The sequence below is a fragment of the Archocentrus centrarchus genome, chromosome 24, assembly GCF_007364275.1.
Source record: "Archocentrus centrarchus isolate MPI-CPG fArcCen1 chromosome 24, fArcCen1, whole genome shotgun sequence".
Lineage (NCBI taxonomy): Eukaryota > Metazoa > Chordata > Actinopteri > Cichliformes > Cichlidae > Archocentrus > Archocentrus centrarchus.
Window position 1 is genome coordinate 35568790 of NC_044369.1, and position 17391 is coordinate 35586180.

Genomic DNA, 17391 nt, shown 5'->3' on the forward strand with positions numbered 1-17391 from the left:
TAACGTAAATCTCCGGGCTGGTCACGTCAGTAAAAACAAAGTCCTGATTTTTGGCTTTTTTCTGATCTTTGGATTGTTTGAACCTTTATTGAAATGAAACTATGAGAGAAGTTCAGAGAGAAAAATCACACGACAGCAGCTGAAACCTTCAACCAATAAGAACCAATGGGCGTGGTCTTTACTGAACAAATCAGGTGGCAGGATGAGATCATTAGAAGACACAGTGCTCAGTAGATACAGGTAGAATCAGACTCTACTGTCTCTGATGAGGTCCTGGTGCATTCTGGGTAATGTCCTGAAGCTGAATGGAAACTCCTCCCTGAATACTGACTGGCTCGTGGCCTTGGGGAGGTATGATATCATCATCTTCAGTCTCGTCCCGATTGGACGCTGAAAGAGTTTGACTTCCTGTTTCTGTAAAAAAAGAGAAAATGAGACCAGATCAGAGTTCACACTCGGTAACCCTGAGATCAGCTAATCAGAGGCCAATCAACCAATAGCTTTATTTCTCAGAGTTCATATACATGGGGCAAAGAAAAAAGCCATCATGGCGGTGGGTAAATAAAGGCTGGAGCCTCAAGAGGAGCTGAATTCTGTGTCACAGTGGAGGATTTCTGTTTTAACAGGTGTGTGACTGCAAAGAGTTACATGGCTGTTACATTTGATTTTTATGTCTTTACTCAGCTGTAACCTGGAGGATCAAAACTAAGCTGTGGATCGAACTGTTTACGGTGTGGTTCTGATCGCTCGACTACGGAAACACTCCAAAGTCAAACGTTAGACAACGAGGGACCTTTAAACCCTCATTTAAACCCTTTCCAAAGATTTAAACATCAACAGATTAAAGTGTTTGTGGCTCAGCTGTGTGGAGGAAGAAATGGACAGCCCTGAAAGGTCCACAGCTCTCTGAGAGCTATCCTCAAAAGTCTCCAGAACTGTTTGGTCCAAAAGCGCCTGAACTCAGTTTTTTCTAAACCAAATTATGGAACAGGCCCAGGTTTAAACGAGAACAGCGAACTCACATCGACAGCTTCCTGGACTGCCCTTCCTTCCCCCTGCACCCCCGGTCCATTGTTTTACTGCGCTGCTCCAAAGCACTGCTCCTGTGGTCTCTCTGGTCATTGGCAATGGCCCTGTGGTCTCTCTGTTCCAAGGTATTGGTCCTGTGGTCCATTATATTGTTCCTGTGATCTATGTTACCAGTTCTGTAGTCCAGTGTATTGGCCCTGTGGTCTCTCTGGTCCAGTGTACCGGCCCTGTCCAGGAGGCTTGTGGTGTTGCTACGGATCAGGATCGGCATGGAGGAGGCAGACTGAGCTCCCATGCTGAAGTGAGATGTCCTCAAAGAGTCATCTGTGAGACACATGAAAACAGCTAAGACACTCACAGGGAGAGTGACCATGAAGTCCACCAGTCCTGAGTGTCAGTGAGTTACCTTTGCTGGACAACATGGAGGCCTTCCCGGATCCAGACGTACTGCTCAGCTCTTTGACCTTCCTGAAACACACAATTGGTAAACAACTGGAATATACTTGACTCGTGGATCACTCAAAGGGCTCAACAACAAGCTAGAGTCACCAACTCACACCCATTCTCACACCAATGGATGCATCAGAGGCAGTCTGGGGTTTGGAGTCTTTCCAAAAAAACACACTAACATGGGTGCTAGTTAGCAGGCAGTGGAGAAAGGTCTTTCTCAGAGCTCGTTGGAAGTTGACAAAAGTTTCTAATTCAAAAAATTAATTTAAGACAGAACAACCTAAAAAATTACTGAGACACAAAAAGACACTGAGCAGATACATACTCATCAATGGACTAATCGATGGCATAGAATTGTCCCTTAATAACTTTTTACATTCCAAATGATGTTAAGTCTGTTTTTATGAGGACACTGCTGAACATGATATTACAGTACACAGTAATGGACAGATGTTAATTAGAAGAGAGTTTTCATGTATAATGCCTATAAAGCTCACATATCTACAATGAATGCTGAAACAGTAAAACATCCACAGAGGCCTGTGAAAATAAGAAACAGGGATTTCAAATGAACAACGATCAACTAATTCTTCATCCCTGATGTAACATACAGGATACTAAGGTGCTGCTTGCTGCCACAGTATCTGTGGTAAGACACCTGTTTACTGTTGGGGTGATATGGGACTATGAGGTCTTTGAGATAAGATGGGGCCTGATTATTCAAGACCTTGTATGTGAGGAGAAGAATTTTAAATTCTATTCTAGATTTAACAGGGAGCCAATGAAGAGAAGCCAATATGGGAGAAATCTGCTCTCTCTTTCTAGTCCCTGTCAGTACTCTAGCTGCAGCATTTTGGATCAGCTGAAGGCTTTTCAGGAAGCTTTTAGGACAGCCTGATAATAATGAATTACAATAGTCCAGCCTAGAAGTAATAAATGCATGAATTAGCTTTTCAGCATCACTCTGAGAAAGGATGTTTCTAATTTTAGAAATATTGCACAAATGCAAAAAAGCGGTCCTGCATATTTGTTTAATATGTGCATTGAAGGACATATCCTGGTCAAAAATGACTCCAAGATTTCTCACAGTGTTACTGGAGGCCAAAGTAATGCCATCCAGAGTAAGTATCTGGTTTGACACCATGTTTCTAAGCTTAGTAGGGCCAAATATAATACCTGATCTGTCACAGATTAAAACCTTTGTGTACCACGATTCAAACCTCCAGGCCAGACTGAGACCAGCGTTGTTGGACTTCTGTATCAGTTAGACCACAGGCTGGACAGGATGTGAGTGGAGGAAGTCAGTGTTCTTACAGAGATCTGTCTGAGGTCACAGGTTTGGACGTCGTCGGCTGACTGGTGAGGGACCGACTCCGTGACAGCTTCGCCTTCCTTGTCTCTTTACCTACACAGAGACAACATCATCATCACCATAATCATTAACAGCATCATCATCATCGTCATTGTCACCTCACCATAGGAGGATGAGCCACCTGCAGATGAAGACATGGACATGGACTTGGTGGCAGACAGACTGGTTTTGCTGTCTCTTCCTGTCAAAGAAATGTAGTTTACAGACTGAAGGGCAGGTCAAAACGTCTGCGGAGACGCTCAAAATAAAACATCAGCTCACGTTTTCTCTCTGTGTGTTTGTCAGAGTTTGGTTTCCCTTCATTCTGCTGCCTCTCCAGCTGTTCCTGACAACATAACAGACACTCTTACAACAAAGCAGAACAACTCCGGCCAAAGCCCAGCAGCTGGTCTCAGACTCACCATCTCCAGCAACAGCGTCTCCTCCTTCTCTTTCTTCTGATCCAGCAGGTCCCTCTCCTGCCTCTTGTGAAACTGTCCAGACACACAAGACATAAAGGAGGTTAGAGGTCAGCAGTGAACCTGATGTATTCTTATCTCAGCTCCATGTTAAACTAACTTCTTACAGGTTCTGACAGGTCCAGTTTGTCCAGTTCCAACACTGTCTGGAAAACACGATGCAAACATTGATCACCTTCATCAAAAACAGCCACAATCTGAACTCTGTAGACCAGAATATCTGGATTAGTCTGGACTCTGGTAGGTGTTACCTTGCGGATCATGGCCACCACATCTTTGTCTTTTTCTTTGCAGAGAAGCTTCTGGACGCAGAAGTCAAGTTTCTGCAGCAGCTGTTTGTCAGCTGGCAGATGGAGTGATGAACGCAACCTGGGCAGCAACTGACACAGCTTGTACCTGAGAGGCAGACAGGTGTGTTAGGTGAGATGTCAGACAGATTCCCCCATGCCTCACTGGACAGAATGATTAGGATGTACCTGACATTGGCGACTGGGTCATGGACCAGTTCCAGCGCTGGGATCAAGAAGTGTTTGTTGAAGTATTTTCTGGAAAAAACCTCGGTGGCAGTTTCACAAACATCGAGGAATCTCAGACGGTTCCAGTAGCTGCGTCCCTGAGCCAGATCTGAGATCAGTATTTACAAGTTAGCTGCATTCCTGTTGATGTTCTGCAGTTGAAATATCAGAGTGAAAGAACCAGAAGAACCAGAAAAGTTCTGACCTTGTATCAGTCGCTCCATCATCTCCTGACGCTGCTCCTGTTTGCGGTTGTAGCGCAGGAATGTGCAGAATGTCCGAGCTGCTGCCTTCTGTACGGGCAACACTTTCTGCAACCAAAACAGCAGTGTAACTGTCACCTGCTTCACCTGCTGGATGCTATGGGATGTTACAGTATGCTGTGGTGTGGTGCAGCATGTGGCAGTGCTCACATTGGTGGTGAGGATAATGAAGATGCGAGGGGAGAAGCTCTGATGTAGCAGCTCGCCAGGCAGCAATCTTGCCAGGCAGCTGTAGCGCTGCAGCAACTTTTCATGTAGTCGCCAACGTAGAGAACATCCAACCTTCTGTTCTGCTAAGAGCAGCACTGCCATCAGTTCTGGGAGCTAAGGAGAACCACAGGAGCAGAGGACTTAGTTAAAGAAAACAATCAGAGAAAAAATAAAGTGGAAATCTGAAATCATGTTTTACTTTCTCACCTTGTTGTCCAGCGTCAGGTTCTCTCCTCGTGACAGAACTGTCTCCAGAGTTTCCTCCACGTGATTCATCAGAGCATCCAGCACCTCAAGAGAAAAACAAGCATAACAAAACCTGACACGGTACAAAGCAGCTCCTCCAGATTCATTTTCTATACTGTGACATCAAACGAAGTTATTGGCCTTCAGCTTTAAATCCTGAAACGATAATGACGGGCATGACCTCTCACCTCCAGGGCATCATCCTGAAGCAGACACAGAAGCTCTTTGTGGACCACCTGGATGTTTGAACCAAGCAACTTCACCACCTGACAGCAAGATGCAGGATTATGCAGCCAACCAGACTGAGGTACTTTGATATGCTATTTAATTATGTATCAGACATGACGTAGCAATTTTTCATTTTTGTCTTTTATTTTTTCATTTATGCCTTCCTTTCTCAGCAGGATATCCCAGTCCCTGAGAACAGACCGTCTGGGATTGGGACTGGAGCTCACCTGGTGGAAACTGGCTGCTGCACTGCGCCGGACGCTGACCTCTGGGTCACTACAAAGACTAGAGAAAGAAGGATAGAGCTCCAACAGGAAGTGAGCTGTGTCTGCAAACACCACCATGGCCTGGATAGAAAGAACAGGAAGTGACCTCACAAACTGAAGAGCTGACATACCTTGAGGCTTTGTGTGTATGTGTGTGTGTGTGTGTGTGTGTGTGTGTGTGTGTGTGTGTGTGTGTGTGTGTGTGTGTGTGTGTGTGTGTGTGTGTACCGGCAGGTTGTAGCAGCAATTGCAGCGGATCAGTGTGGACTCGTTGCTGGTATCAACCTGGTTTCCATCAGTCTGCAGTCCGGTGACACACAGCTCCTTAAACTTCTGCAGTAAGCGACTCTTCTGCTCGTCTGACAGTGAGCCTGAAACACAATATTCAAAACCAGAATGATCCACAGAAGTCCTGTAACAAAACGGCTCTCTATTTCAGATCAGGGTGCTCCTTCCAAGCACTCCCTCCAGGTCTCTGCCCCTCAGCAGGCAGTGTCCAGATATTCTGCAGTGCTGTCCCACAGAGGCAAAACTGCCACATGGTGCCTCTCGCACTGAGTAACTTCAGAGAGTAGAACTCGCTAGGCTCCCAGACCTGCTGCTATGTCTAACCTTTGACATTGTTGATATGTCTTAACAGGAATTCTTGTTTCTCCTGGTTCTACTGTGTGATTTCAGTGCTGAAACTCACCTGCCAATCCACTGCAGAGCTTCCCAAACTGAAACGACAAAGAAGCCATGATTGCTTTGTCCTCCTGCAGTGAAGCATCACACACTGCCATCACCAAAGGAACAACAACATGGAGTTGGTCATCTGAGGAGAAGAAGGAGCATTTAAACCAGCTGTTTACAAATGCACTGTATAGAATAAAATACTGGGCCACAAATCTGACTTACCACTGTCCATCATCTCCATTAGGTTGATAATGGTATCAAAGGCAGCAAGGCGGACACTGCTGTCTTCATCTCCAGCAAGTTCCACCAGATCAGGGAGGAGCTCTGTCCTGGTGTCATCCACCCTGCAAGATAAACAGCACATACTGTCTCACCACATTTATCTTTGGCTGGTGTTTTGATTTTTCTTTAGTAGTTTGTTAAGTATTGGGTTTTTGATTGGTTGCTGTTGGTTGCTTGATTGTCTGGTTGGTGTTGGGTGTTTGTTTAATCATTGCTGGGGTTTCTTTGGTTGTTTGGTCAGTGTATTGTTTTTGTTTGATTGGTGTTGAGGTTACTAAATTGGTCACTCTAAATTGCCTATAGGTGTGAATGTGAGTGTGAACAGGCTGGTGACCTGTACAGGGTGTACCCTACCTCTCGCCCTATGATAGCTGGGATAAGCGCCAGCCCCCCCGCGACCCTGAACGGGATAAGCGGAAGTGAACGGATGGATGGTGTTGTGGTTTTGGTTTGTTCTTGGTTGGTGTTCGGGGTTTTTTTTGGTCAGTGCAGTGATTTTGTTTGTTGTTGTTATTGTTGGTCAGTGTTTTGCCCATTATTTGCTTAGTCAGTGTTTGCTTGCAGTTACCCAGTGGCTCTGGCAATGTTCTCCAGCTGGCGGCACATACAGGCTCGGACCTCGAACTCCAGGTCCTGACATAAAGAACGAGCCAAAGGCAGCAGCTCCTTCTTCACTCTGATGCACAGAAACAGTGTTAGTGTTAGTAACCCTATGCTCATTTAGTACTGCAGTGTTATTCTACAGTGCTCACAGTGTAGTATTATAGTACTATGCTATACAGAAGACATAAGACTACATCCTGTGGCTCACATGTGAGAATCAAACTTGCAGGCAACTTTCCCTAAAATGCGGCAGCTGGCCAGCCGAGCCTGAGGAGAGTGAGACAGCTGAGACTGATACAGGAGAGGGTTCAGCACCTGTAGAGACACACAGAGCATTGATCATACAATTCTGGTCAATAATCAGTCATAAACAGGAATATCCTGAAAGCAGTTACTAGCCTCTTGTTTGATAGTCTCCTTGGGCAGAGCGTTGATGGCCAGTAGCAGAGTTTCCAACCAGCCGTTGCTCACCACTGTCAATGAAGATGGCAAAATTAGCAACAAATATGGCAACTTTAATGTCAACATACCATCTGTAAAGGTGTTTTATATGTCTCATCATTTCATTGTTGTCTCTGTGGTTCTGGTGTTTTACCTGTGCTTCAGTGGTTCAGGTCTTTTTATTTGTGGTTGAGGTGTTTTTACATGAGCCCCAGGTAAAAAGGAGGACAGAGGGGATATAGAGGTTCAATTCAATTCAATTCAATTTTATTTATATAGTGCCAAATCACAACAACAGTCGCCAATATGAAGCACCTTGAGGTGCTTCATACTGTAGGTAAAGACCCTACAATAATAAGAGAGAAAACCCAACAGTCAAAACGGCCCCCTATGAGCAGCACTTGGTGACAGTGGGAAGGAAAAACTCCCTTTAACAGGAAGAAACCTCCATCAGAACCAGGCTCAGGGAGGGGGGGTCATCTGCTGAGGGGGGGCTGAGGGGAGGGAGACAGAGCTCTGACTCCTTGTCAGCCTGGCTACGGTGCTGAAAACAAACCTGGGGTTGTTCTTATTTTCTTCAATTAATGATGAGTAGTAAGATGTCCTAGCTTTACGGAGGGCTTTTTTATAGAGCAACAAACTCTTTTTCCAGCCTAAATGAGCATCTTCTAATTTAGTGAGACGCCATTCCCTCTCCAGCTTACGGGTTATCTGCTTTAAGCTGTGAGTTTGTGAATTATACCACGGAGTCAGGCACTTCTGATTTGAAGCTTTCCTTTTCAGAGGAGCCACAGTATCCAAAGTCGTACACAGTGAGGATGTAAAACTATTGCCGAGATAATCAACCTCACTGGGAAACTAAGAAATGATCAGACAGGAGGGGGCCTTCAGGGAATACTGTTAAGTCTTGTTGAATACTTGAATACTGTTAAGTCCTGTTGCATTGCTCCGCAGTGGAGCAATGCAACAGGTTTATGGCCTTCTTTACATCCAAGATCTCCTCAATACGTACAGCTCTATCAGGTTCAAAAACTGTCATTTCAGATTATAGCCTGAGTGCTACTTCTCACCCCTTCACCTACTTCCCAACTGTTACATCAGAAGAGATCCAGGACACCATCAGGAAGATGAGGACCACTACATGTCCCCTAGATCCTCTTCCTACCACTTTGGTGAAAGCATATCTACCTCTTCTTACCCCCATCATCTGTTCTATTGTCAACCTCTCCATGCAAAGTGGCCATGTTCCCTCTTCTTTGAAAAAAGCCATCATCAGACCCATACTAAAAAAACCTACTCTTGATCCAGATAACCTAGTAAACTACAGGCCAATCTCAAACCTCTCATTTATTTCTAAAGTTCTGGAAAAAGTTGTTGCAATGCATCTCCAAAATCATCTTAGCTGCAATAATCTCTACGAAAAATTTCAATCTGGATTTCGCACTGCCGACAGCACAGAAACAGCACTCGTGAGAATCAAGAATGACCTTTTGATGGCAGCCGATAATGGTTCCCCCTCCGTTCTCATCCTCCTGGACCTATCAGCGGCATTCGACACGGTTGACCATGACATCCTATTACACAGACTTCAATACACCGCTGGGTTTTCCGGCCCAGCCCTTGATTGGTTCAGTTCCTACCTCACAAATCGATCTGAATGTGTTGCATTGGGCGATGCCAAATCGGAACCCCACATTGTCACCTGTGGGGTGCCCCAGGGATCTGTGCTTGGACCAGCTTTGTTTAACCTTTATCTGCTTCCTCTGGGTCAGATCATAAAGAAACATGGTGTTTCATTTCACTGCTATGCTGACGACACGCAATTATATGTTAAAGCCACTGCTGACGAGCCTCTTCCACCTGCACCTTTGTCATCTCCGTCTCCACCGTTGCCAAGGCTTGTTAAATGTCTGGAGGAGGTCAAGGGATGGATGGAAGATAATTTTCTCCAGCTTAACAGCTCTAAAACAGAAGCAATCATGATTGGTACTCCCCACCAGATCAAATCATCACCCATCGTTAGTTTATCTTTTCTTGGACACAGTATTCCTCTCTCCTCATCAGTTACCAATCTTGGTGTTAGGATGGATCCCCAACTCAACATGGAACTCCATATAAACCACCTTAGTAAAATCTCATTTTACCACCTTCGCAATATTGCAAAACTCCGCCCTGTCTTAACTCTCCAAGATGCAGAGAAACTGGTCCATGCATTTGTCTCTTCCAGACTGGATTACTGTAATGCACTCTTTGTGGGCATCCCCAACAAGAGTCTTCAGAAACTCCAGTACATTCAAAACGCTGCGGCCCGGATACTGAAGGGAGTTCGCAAATATGATCATATTACACCAACTCTTCAGTCCCTCCACTGGCTTCCTGTTTCTTACAGGATTGATTATAAAGTCGCTCTTCTTACCTATCAATGCGTTTATGGCAATGCCCCTTCCTACCTTAAAGAACTTCTTTCTTTAAAATGGACGACACGCTCTTCCAGATCGGCTCACACAAACTCCCTCATCGTACCAAGGACAAACTTACGGACTATGGGTGACCGGGCTTTCTGTGTGGTTGCCCCTCGTCTATGGAACTCGCTTCCATCTTAACTGAGAGCGCCTCAAACTTTGGACAGTTTTAGAAAGGGCTTAAAGACTTTTCTTTTTATAAGAGCTTTTAATCTTCGTCCATAATTTTTAGCTATTTTATCTACACCCTGGTGTATTTTAATTTACACCATGGTTTGTTATTTAGTGTGTTTTATACTTTTACTGTTTGTTATGTTTTTTGTTTTGTAGCACTTTGAGGTTTTTTAAAATGTAAAGTGCGTTATAAATTAAAGGTATTATTATTATTATTATAAGTCTTCGGTTTCTATGCCATATGTCAGGACAAGATCCAGAGATAGTTTGATTTTCCCAGTTAGGATGGACAAGACTAAGAGTCAGGATTTCAAAAGAATTAAAACTTTGTCTGGGTCTGTGATTAATTAATAAGCTGGAAATGAAGATTGCTGCTACTCCTCCTCCTCGACCTGTGCTTCGAGCATTCTGACAGTTACTGTGACTCGGGGGTGTTGATTCATTTAAACGAACATATTCATCCTGCTGTAACCAGGTTTCTGTAAGGCAGAATAAATCAATATGTTTAATAATCCACATTTAACTGTTTTATTCTTTGGTGCACTTGAGGAAGCTATATTATTTATTGTTTTTGAATTTTTATGCTTAAATAATTTTTTGATTATTTTTGGTTTGTTTTTGGTGGTCTGGGAGCAGGCACCGGCTCTGTGGGGATGGGGTTTTGATATTCAGATGTTTTTACCTGGATCTCTGTGGTTCAGGCTTTTGATTTGTCTCTTGGTTTATGTGTATTATTGTACGGTCTTTACCTTACAATATAAAGTATCTTTAGGCAACTGTTATTGTGAATTAAATTAAATTGAACTGAATTAATTTGAATCTGTGATTTTGGTGTTTTCATCTGTGACTCTGTATTTCAGGTGTGTTTACCTGTCCCTCAGTGTTCCAGTTTTTTACCTATGTCTCTGTGGTTCAGGTGCAGCAGGACAATCTTCAGGATGGAGTAGGTGTGGGTGTGGATCAGGATGATGTCATCCTGCAGGATGGTTAAAAATGACGCTGCTGCAGCCAGCTGGATTTCAGCTCCAGCTCCATTCAGAACCTCCTGGGTCACACAGACAGGACAGGTTACCTGTAAGACACACCTGTACAATGGACCTGTCATTTACTGACCACACCCTGCTGTCCTCTGATGTGCAACGTGAGAGAGGTTAGTTACCCGAACTTTTGGTACAACCCGACGAAAGGTCTCAGCTGGATTCTGTCGGACGAGACTTGGCAGGTTACTGATGACGCTGACTCTCTGCACCTCCTGACCCACACTGAGGAGCAGAGTGGAGGACAGAACAGAGGGAAAGACAGAGAGCAGGCAGAGAGGAGAACCGATGGGAGACAGACAGAGAGACAGAGGGGAGACAGAGGTGAGAAAGGTGAGGGCTGGTCTCTGGTGGCCACTTTGCACTGTTCTGTTAAATCTTCTGTTATTTCTACTGAAACACACAGCAAACTGCAGCTCTTTGCTTTAAGATGACAAAACAAACATGATAAAAGAGAAAGCAACAAAGCAGTTGAAGCTGACTCGCCATGCGGAGAAAGACGTCTCATCAGGTTGATGTAGGACACTGTGCTAACACCATGCTCTAAGGCTTTGACTGGAAAACGTGATGGAATTATAGATTTCTATCAGACATGAGGAAGAAGATTACGGACTGCTCTGCTGACAAACCATACCACAATAATCAGTCATTCTCACATTGATTACATTCTGTGATTTATTGTAGGGTCTTTACCCACAATACAAAGCGCCTTGAGGTGACAGTTTGTTGTGATTTGGCGCTATATAAATAAAATTGAATTGAATTGTGATTTACATACTGAAATGTTATAAAATGTTTTGTTTAGCTCAGATTTTATGTCAGTTGCCTTTTTTGATGCTTTTTGACCCTCCCATTTATCTGTACACAGGGTTATAATAGTTTTGGATTTTAAATTGTAGTTTAGTTTTAGTTCGTTTTTACTTTTTTTCCTCTAATTCAGTTAGTTTTACTTAGTTTTCAGAGTGGTTTTGTTAATTTTTATTTTTGGTTTAATTTAGTTTTTGTTAGTTTTATTTTTTCACACCTTGTCAGGTGTAAGAGTGACTATTGTGTAATAAAAACTCAACAAAACATACCATTACAAAATTGTATTCAACAACCAACTGTTCACAAGACAGCAGCATTATGTGCTAAATGTGTGTAATATTAAGGACACACATGAACACCAGCAGGGAGAAACAAAGAAAAACATGAACTCCAAAACTGTCATGGTCCTGGGTCTGCGACCCCTTGTTTCTTAGTTTAAATGTTAGATGTTAGATTCAACTCATTTCATTGTGCGTACAAGGCACACAATGAAATGAGCGTTCCAGATCACTCATCCAGAGACGAGCATCTGCGGTCATGCAGCCAGAGACCGGCGCTACCGTTTAAACCGTTTACGGTCTTTTGTAGTTTTGTTCCCTTTATTGTTACTGTTTTGTTTTGTTATATTGTTTCATGTGTTCCTCTGTATTCTTAGTTAGTTCTCATTGCTTTACGCATTAGTTCTCCCTGTGTTCTGTCCCGATGTTTTTCCGCTTTGTGTGGAGTTTCTTTTGTTAAATTTTCACAGTGTCTGTCTCCCTGTGTTGTGTCTAGTCTGCATCTTCTTTATGTGGTGTCAAGTTTGCATTTGTGTATCAGTCTTCTCACTTCCTGTTTTATTTTGACATCCCCTGTCTCTTGTGTTTTGTTTTACTTCTCTGAGTCTCGTTAGTGTCATTCTGTTCACCTGTTTGCCCCAGCTGTTTCCACTCCCCCCCCTCGTTCCCTCTGTGTATGTATTGTCTCAGTTTTCCACTCGTCAGAGTCTTCTTGTCGTAAGTGGCTGTGTTGCCCCGTGTTCTCCAGATGTCCAGTGCTCCTTAGCTTTTGTCCTCAGTTTAGGATTCATTTCATTTTTGCCTCAGTTTTTTTGTCCTTCGGGTCTTGCTGCTGTAATAAAGGCTCATTTTGGTTAATCTTTAACCACCTACTCCTGCGTCCTGCTTTTGGGTCCTCTCCACCTTCACACGTCCCATGGCCTGTGCCCAGCACCGTGACAAAAACCCAGTAAAGTCTGCAATAAACTTCAGCATCAGTGGAGTAGATTAACAACACCTACATGTGATGTGTAATATCAGAACAGATTGAATGTCTGACCAAAACAAACTGAACTCTTTGGAGGAATCAAAGCTCAACTCCAGCTGCAACCTGATGTTATCCACCACATGATGCTGGTTCTGTTTTGGAGCTGCTCAGAGAGCTAGCTTGGTTAGATGCTCGCTAATTAGATTTCAGCTGGGTCCTTGCGGGGTCTCTGTACACAACCCAAGTGATGATGTAATGAGGCCCTGATGTTTCTAAACAAGAGAAAGAATAAACAGAGATTCTGGGTTCATCCAGCTCATAAGAAAGCAGCAGCAGGGAGAGTTTCATGGTTCAATCCCAGAGTTGAAGCTGCATGACGGCCACTTTCGTGCATATTTCATATCAGTGGGCAGTCTGAGCTCTTGTTGGCAGAGTTGGGATCACATCTGAGGAGGCAGAGAATAATTTTAGAGAGCCGACTGACCCGGAGCAGCGTGTAGCTGTGTGTCTAAATAGTTTGATTTTATTGTTCCCACATCACTGTATATTCAGTTCATCGGTGTGTGTTTTAAACTATGAGCAAAACATGTTGCTAAATGCAGCTCTCTGATTGGTCAGATCTGTTTCTTCGCTTGCGAAAGTCAGAAAAATCGAACTTGATCTGAAAAAATAAATGCTGCAACTTTGTCCTGTAAAACGACGCGGTCGGTGCCAACGGCTGCATTAAGAACAGGCGAGTCCGAAAAATCTTTTTTCAACAAACTAAACATTCACACTGAATTTACCCATCCGGTATGTAAAGGCCTTTAAACTGCTGGAGCCACAAAAAATGATTTCATATAATCCACAAGGCTTTTACATAAAACAACAAAAAATCGAAGTCATTTTATCTATAATTTCAGTTCGTTTTAGTTAGTTTTGTAAACCCACAATATCGTTTTAGTTAGTTATCATGTTCTCCTTTTAATTGTAGTTTTTATTTATTTCAGTTAATGAAAGTGTTTTATACTTTCCTGTCACCTTGTGAGGCTTGTTTGTGTTTCCTCCCAGTCTCAAACTGGGGATCTTTGGAAAGATGAGTACTGCAAAGTGAATGTGTTAACGACGGCACCACAGAGCCGAACAGCTCTGAAAACTCTGTAATATGGATTTGGATAAAACCAAAATAAAGCCAGTTAGAGCAGTGGGTCGTAAACAGTGCATTTTTTATGTACTTTTAGATTTGAGGGTTTTTTTCAATGAAAATGTAAAAATTTTGTTCACAAATTTGTTTGTGTTTTTTCTTTTGAAAGATGAGCATTTTTAAAGGGAGCAGGAGTGACATGTTTGTTTGTTTGTATTTTTGTTTGTTTTATCTCTGATGTTTGGTTTCTGTTTCTTTATTTTATTTTCATTTAAGAATATCCAAAATATTGTTAACTAAAAAACAGACAAAAAACCCAAACCATGAGGACCTGAACCTGACCCTGAGGGACTCCATAGTTGAAATCATGGCAGGTTTGACGCTCTGCTATCAGTTTGTGGGTTCAGAGCTAGTTCAGACTCCAGTCCAGTCCAGGATGTCTGAGTCCTGCAGGCTTCAGTCTTGCTTGTGAATAAGTTCAGTGAACTAGTTTAGACCCTCTGGGATTGGACTGCTGATTACCTCCAATTTTAATTAGCTCGTGAGTTTACTGGGTCACAGAACAGATGGAGGGCTCAACAACTTCAGCTCCCCTCATCCAGAAATCCGTACATCTAGGAAAGCTTTTGTATTTTTCTTCATTCAAAACCTACCTCAGCTCATTTTAGTCTCACCTGTTTAACTTAGAGAAGAAGAAAATCTGTGGCAGGCTAAACAAAAAAGGCAAAAAAACAAAACAAAACAACAACAACAAAAAACTGTGTCACAATGTCAACCCAAAATCTACAAAATGAAGAGACACACCTGGGGCACCAGGTGGAGTTTCAGTCAGAAGTGCTGTTGACCTCTGTGGGTAAACTGCTGCTGAGACTCACCTGAGTAGGTATACAGCTCTCTCGATGTCATTCAGGTCTTCGTCCACAGTCAGCTGATCGATCTCCTCTGCAGTCTAATGGGAAAACAAAAACACAGTCAGCTGATCAGAGTCATTGATTGACATCATACTGCTTTAATGACCATTGAGCAAATGCTGATGCTGATCACATATTAGACCATCAAAGGTTAATATGAGATTAAAAAACTAAAACTTTATTCAGAATATGAAGTGTAATCAGGTCAGAAAGTATGAGATGACTTGTAACCTTTATAAATAAAGTTTAACTGAAAGACAAAGAATGTTGTCTGTGATCTTTGGTGGTCTTTCCTGACCTCCTCTATGGTACAAGTGTGACTGGAGCTGTGTGTAACTGCTGGGTAGTGTTTGCCCTGAGCTCAGTCTCGCAGGCTCCTGGTGCCTGTACCACTCTGTAGATAAAAGCTGATAAAAAGCTGCTCTGCAGGGCCGTGGTTTTTGTGCCAGTGCAGGCAGGCTCAGACTCAGTAGGTGCATGTTCAGGTTCTGCAGCAGTATTCCAAACTTTGTAAAGTCGAATATTATCCATATCATTTGTTTGCTCATTCAGCAAACTCCCACCAAGCAACAAAAGCAACTGTTATACAGCTGGAGGCTAACACATTATCAATCCCCCATTGTTTACATGGAAAAGGCTGAAACTCAAACTGTAACTTGATCCTAATTTAATGTAAAACATTTGGACCTTTATCTACCTTTAGCTTACACTAATTCACATTTACATTGGTTGGTGTTCCCAAGTTACAGTCTGCTTTTTGTAGTAAAATGATCCCTGTAGGGATTTTATTATAAAAGATGTTTTTACATTAATATTACAGCTGCATTAATGAGCTGGTTAATGTTGAGCTCATTTTCACTCCTTAAAGACTGAAAATGTGCAGCAGGGCATCATTTTCATAAGACGATCATGTATGAGAAGTTCATGTTTGTGAGGCTTCCCTCTACAGAGACTGAAGCTAATCTATGCTGTCAGGTGCAGAACTACATCCATGTAAAAAACCAACAGAAATATTTTACCGCCAGTTTCTATTCGAATGGGGAGTTTGCAGGTCTGTCCTGGGGAATCAGTGCCAATCACAATAACAATCAAAGCCTTGTAAAAGCCACACATCTGTGGCATAACAGACAAAAGCTGCTGTGTGCTGATGATGTGATCTTATTAATCAGTTCCTGCTTTATTTGCAGTATTACTTTAAAGATGTCCATGAAATGATCGCAGAACACAGAGATTCCTTCTTTTTTTCCAGCCTCCTGGAGAGAATCAGTGTAAGTTTGCTGGTGATATGACTCAAATCTGCGTGTGCTCAAAGTTAATTCAGTTCATTCATGGTAATTCTTTGGTTTTACACTCTGAGGTTCAGCCACATCAGTCTACTTGATGGATGACTGCTTGACATCATGAGTTCTGTGTAACAATATTTTCTGCTGAGTTAGCTGCTCCTGATGTTTGAAGAGTGATCAAACATACATATCTTATTTTAGGGCAATGGTAGTATCTTCCTTTTACAGAGCTGGGCATTAGTACCTGTGGTAATTACTACAAAAACCCTGAACCTGTACTTCAGCAAGCTATAACGAATGGGAATCAGCATCTTCAAGTCTCAGCCCGTGGTTCTCAGCTGGAAAATGGTGGAGTGCCGACTCCAGTTCAAGGAGGAGTTGGTGCTTCAGGAGTTTAAGTATCTCAGGACCTTATCATGAGTGGGGGACGAGTGGAGCTATATTGACAGATTGGGCTGGCATCTGCACTGATGTGGACACTGTACTGATCTTTGTGGTGAAGAGAGAGCTGAGTGTGACGGTGAAGCTGTTGATTCACTACTCAAGCTACGTCACAAATGGCCACAGTGGTTCTGGGTAGTGACCAAAAGGAGGATTTTGAAATGAAGTGATGAAAAAGAGCTTCCTCTGAAGGGTGTCTGAGCTCTCCCTTAAATAGAGCGAGGAGCTCAGTCATTCAGGAGGAGCTCAGGTAGAGCTGCCACTGCTCCACACTGAAAGGAGCCAGCTGAGGTGGTTCAGCTTTAGATCAGGATGCCTTCTGGACCATCCTAAGTTGTTTCAGGCATGGCCTACTAGGAGGAGACCCTGGGGCTTACCCAAGAATTGCTTGAGAAATTATGTCTCTCTGATGGCTTGGAAACACCTCAGCTTCCGCCCATAAGAGCTGAAGGAGGTGTCTCGACAATGGAGATCTTGGTGCCCCCACGATGCAGATAAGAGGAAGACGATGGATGGAATAAAGAATCAATTATTCTCAGTCTGTTCTCAGTCTGTAGGGGATTAGTAAATGGTCTTCACTGCCTTGTATTGGTCCAGTCTGCCATCACATTTAAAAGCACTGACTGCTGTATGAAGCTATTATAGATAGGGATGGGAATCGAGAACCTTCCCAGTAATTCAATTCCTTGGAATCGTTAGTCTGCTTGCTTAACGATTCCACTTATCGATTCCATTGACGTGAAGATGCATTTGCGTGATTACATCACACTCGCGCCTTATTTGGTTCGGAATATATCAAACAGCGTCCAGATAAAAATCATTACAAAATTATGTTCACAGTGTTTCAGCAACAGCAGCAGCTGTTTTACT

The 17391-nt window shown here is 43.1% G+C and overlaps 1 protein-coding gene across 11 annotated transcripts in view; it reads right to left on the reverse strand.

Annotated features, from left to right (window-relative positions):
- Positions 1 to 77: 77 nt before the first annotated feature.
- The window catches only part of ppp4r4 (protein phosphatase 4, regulatory subunit 4), a 19832-nt gene continuing 2518 nt past the window's right edge, over positions 78 to 17391 (reverse strand). The window contains exons 2-25 of one of the 11 annotated variants that reach the window (XM_030721467.1): positions 14762 to 14835; positions 10834 to 10936; positions 10572 to 10746; positions 6997 to 7070; positions 6806 to 6912; positions 6563 to 6670; positions 5935 to 6056; positions 5729 to 5851; positions 5266 to 5408; positions 4999 to 5118; positions 4732 to 4809; positions 4505 to 4588; positions 4238 to 4411; positions 4030 to 4135; positions 3786 to 3933; positions 3561 to 3705; positions 3417 to 3455; positions 3253 to 3324; positions 3113 to 3176; positions 2955 to 3032; positions 2794 to 2884; positions 1436 to 1497; positions 1201 to 1353; positions 78 to 414 (exon numbers count right to left, since the gene is read on the reverse strand). In XM_030721467.1, coding sequence (XP_030577327.1) covers positions 254 to 414; positions 1201 to 1353; positions 1436 to 1497; positions 2794 to 2884; positions 2955 to 3032; positions 3113 to 3176; positions 3253 to 3324; positions 3417 to 3455; positions 3561 to 3705; positions 3786 to 3933; positions 4030 to 4135; positions 4238 to 4411; positions 4505 to 4588; positions 4732 to 4809; positions 4999 to 5118; positions 5266 to 5408; positions 5729 to 5851; positions 5935 to 6056; positions 6563 to 6670; positions 6806 to 6912; positions 6997 to 7070; positions 10572 to 10746; positions 10834 to 10936; positions 14762 to 14835 — 2604 coding nt within the window. In that variant the 3' untranslated portion in view covers positions 78 to 253. Of the gene's footprint in view, positions 415 to 1022; positions 1354 to 1435; positions 1498 to 2793; positions 2885 to 2954; positions 3033 to 3112; positions 3177 to 3252; positions 3325 to 3416; positions 3456 to 3560; positions 3706 to 3785; positions 3934 to 4029; positions 4136 to 4237; positions 4412 to 4504; positions 4589 to 4731; positions 4810 to 4998; positions 5119 to 5265; positions 5409 to 5728; positions 5852 to 5934; positions 6057 to 6562; positions 6671 to 6805; positions 6913 to 6996; positions 7071 to 10571; positions 10760 to 10833; positions 10937 to 14761; positions 14836 to 17391 lie in introns of those variants that run through there. The other 10 variants (XM_030721469.1, XM_030721466.1, XM_030721465.1 and 7 more) reach the window with 10 other exon arrangements.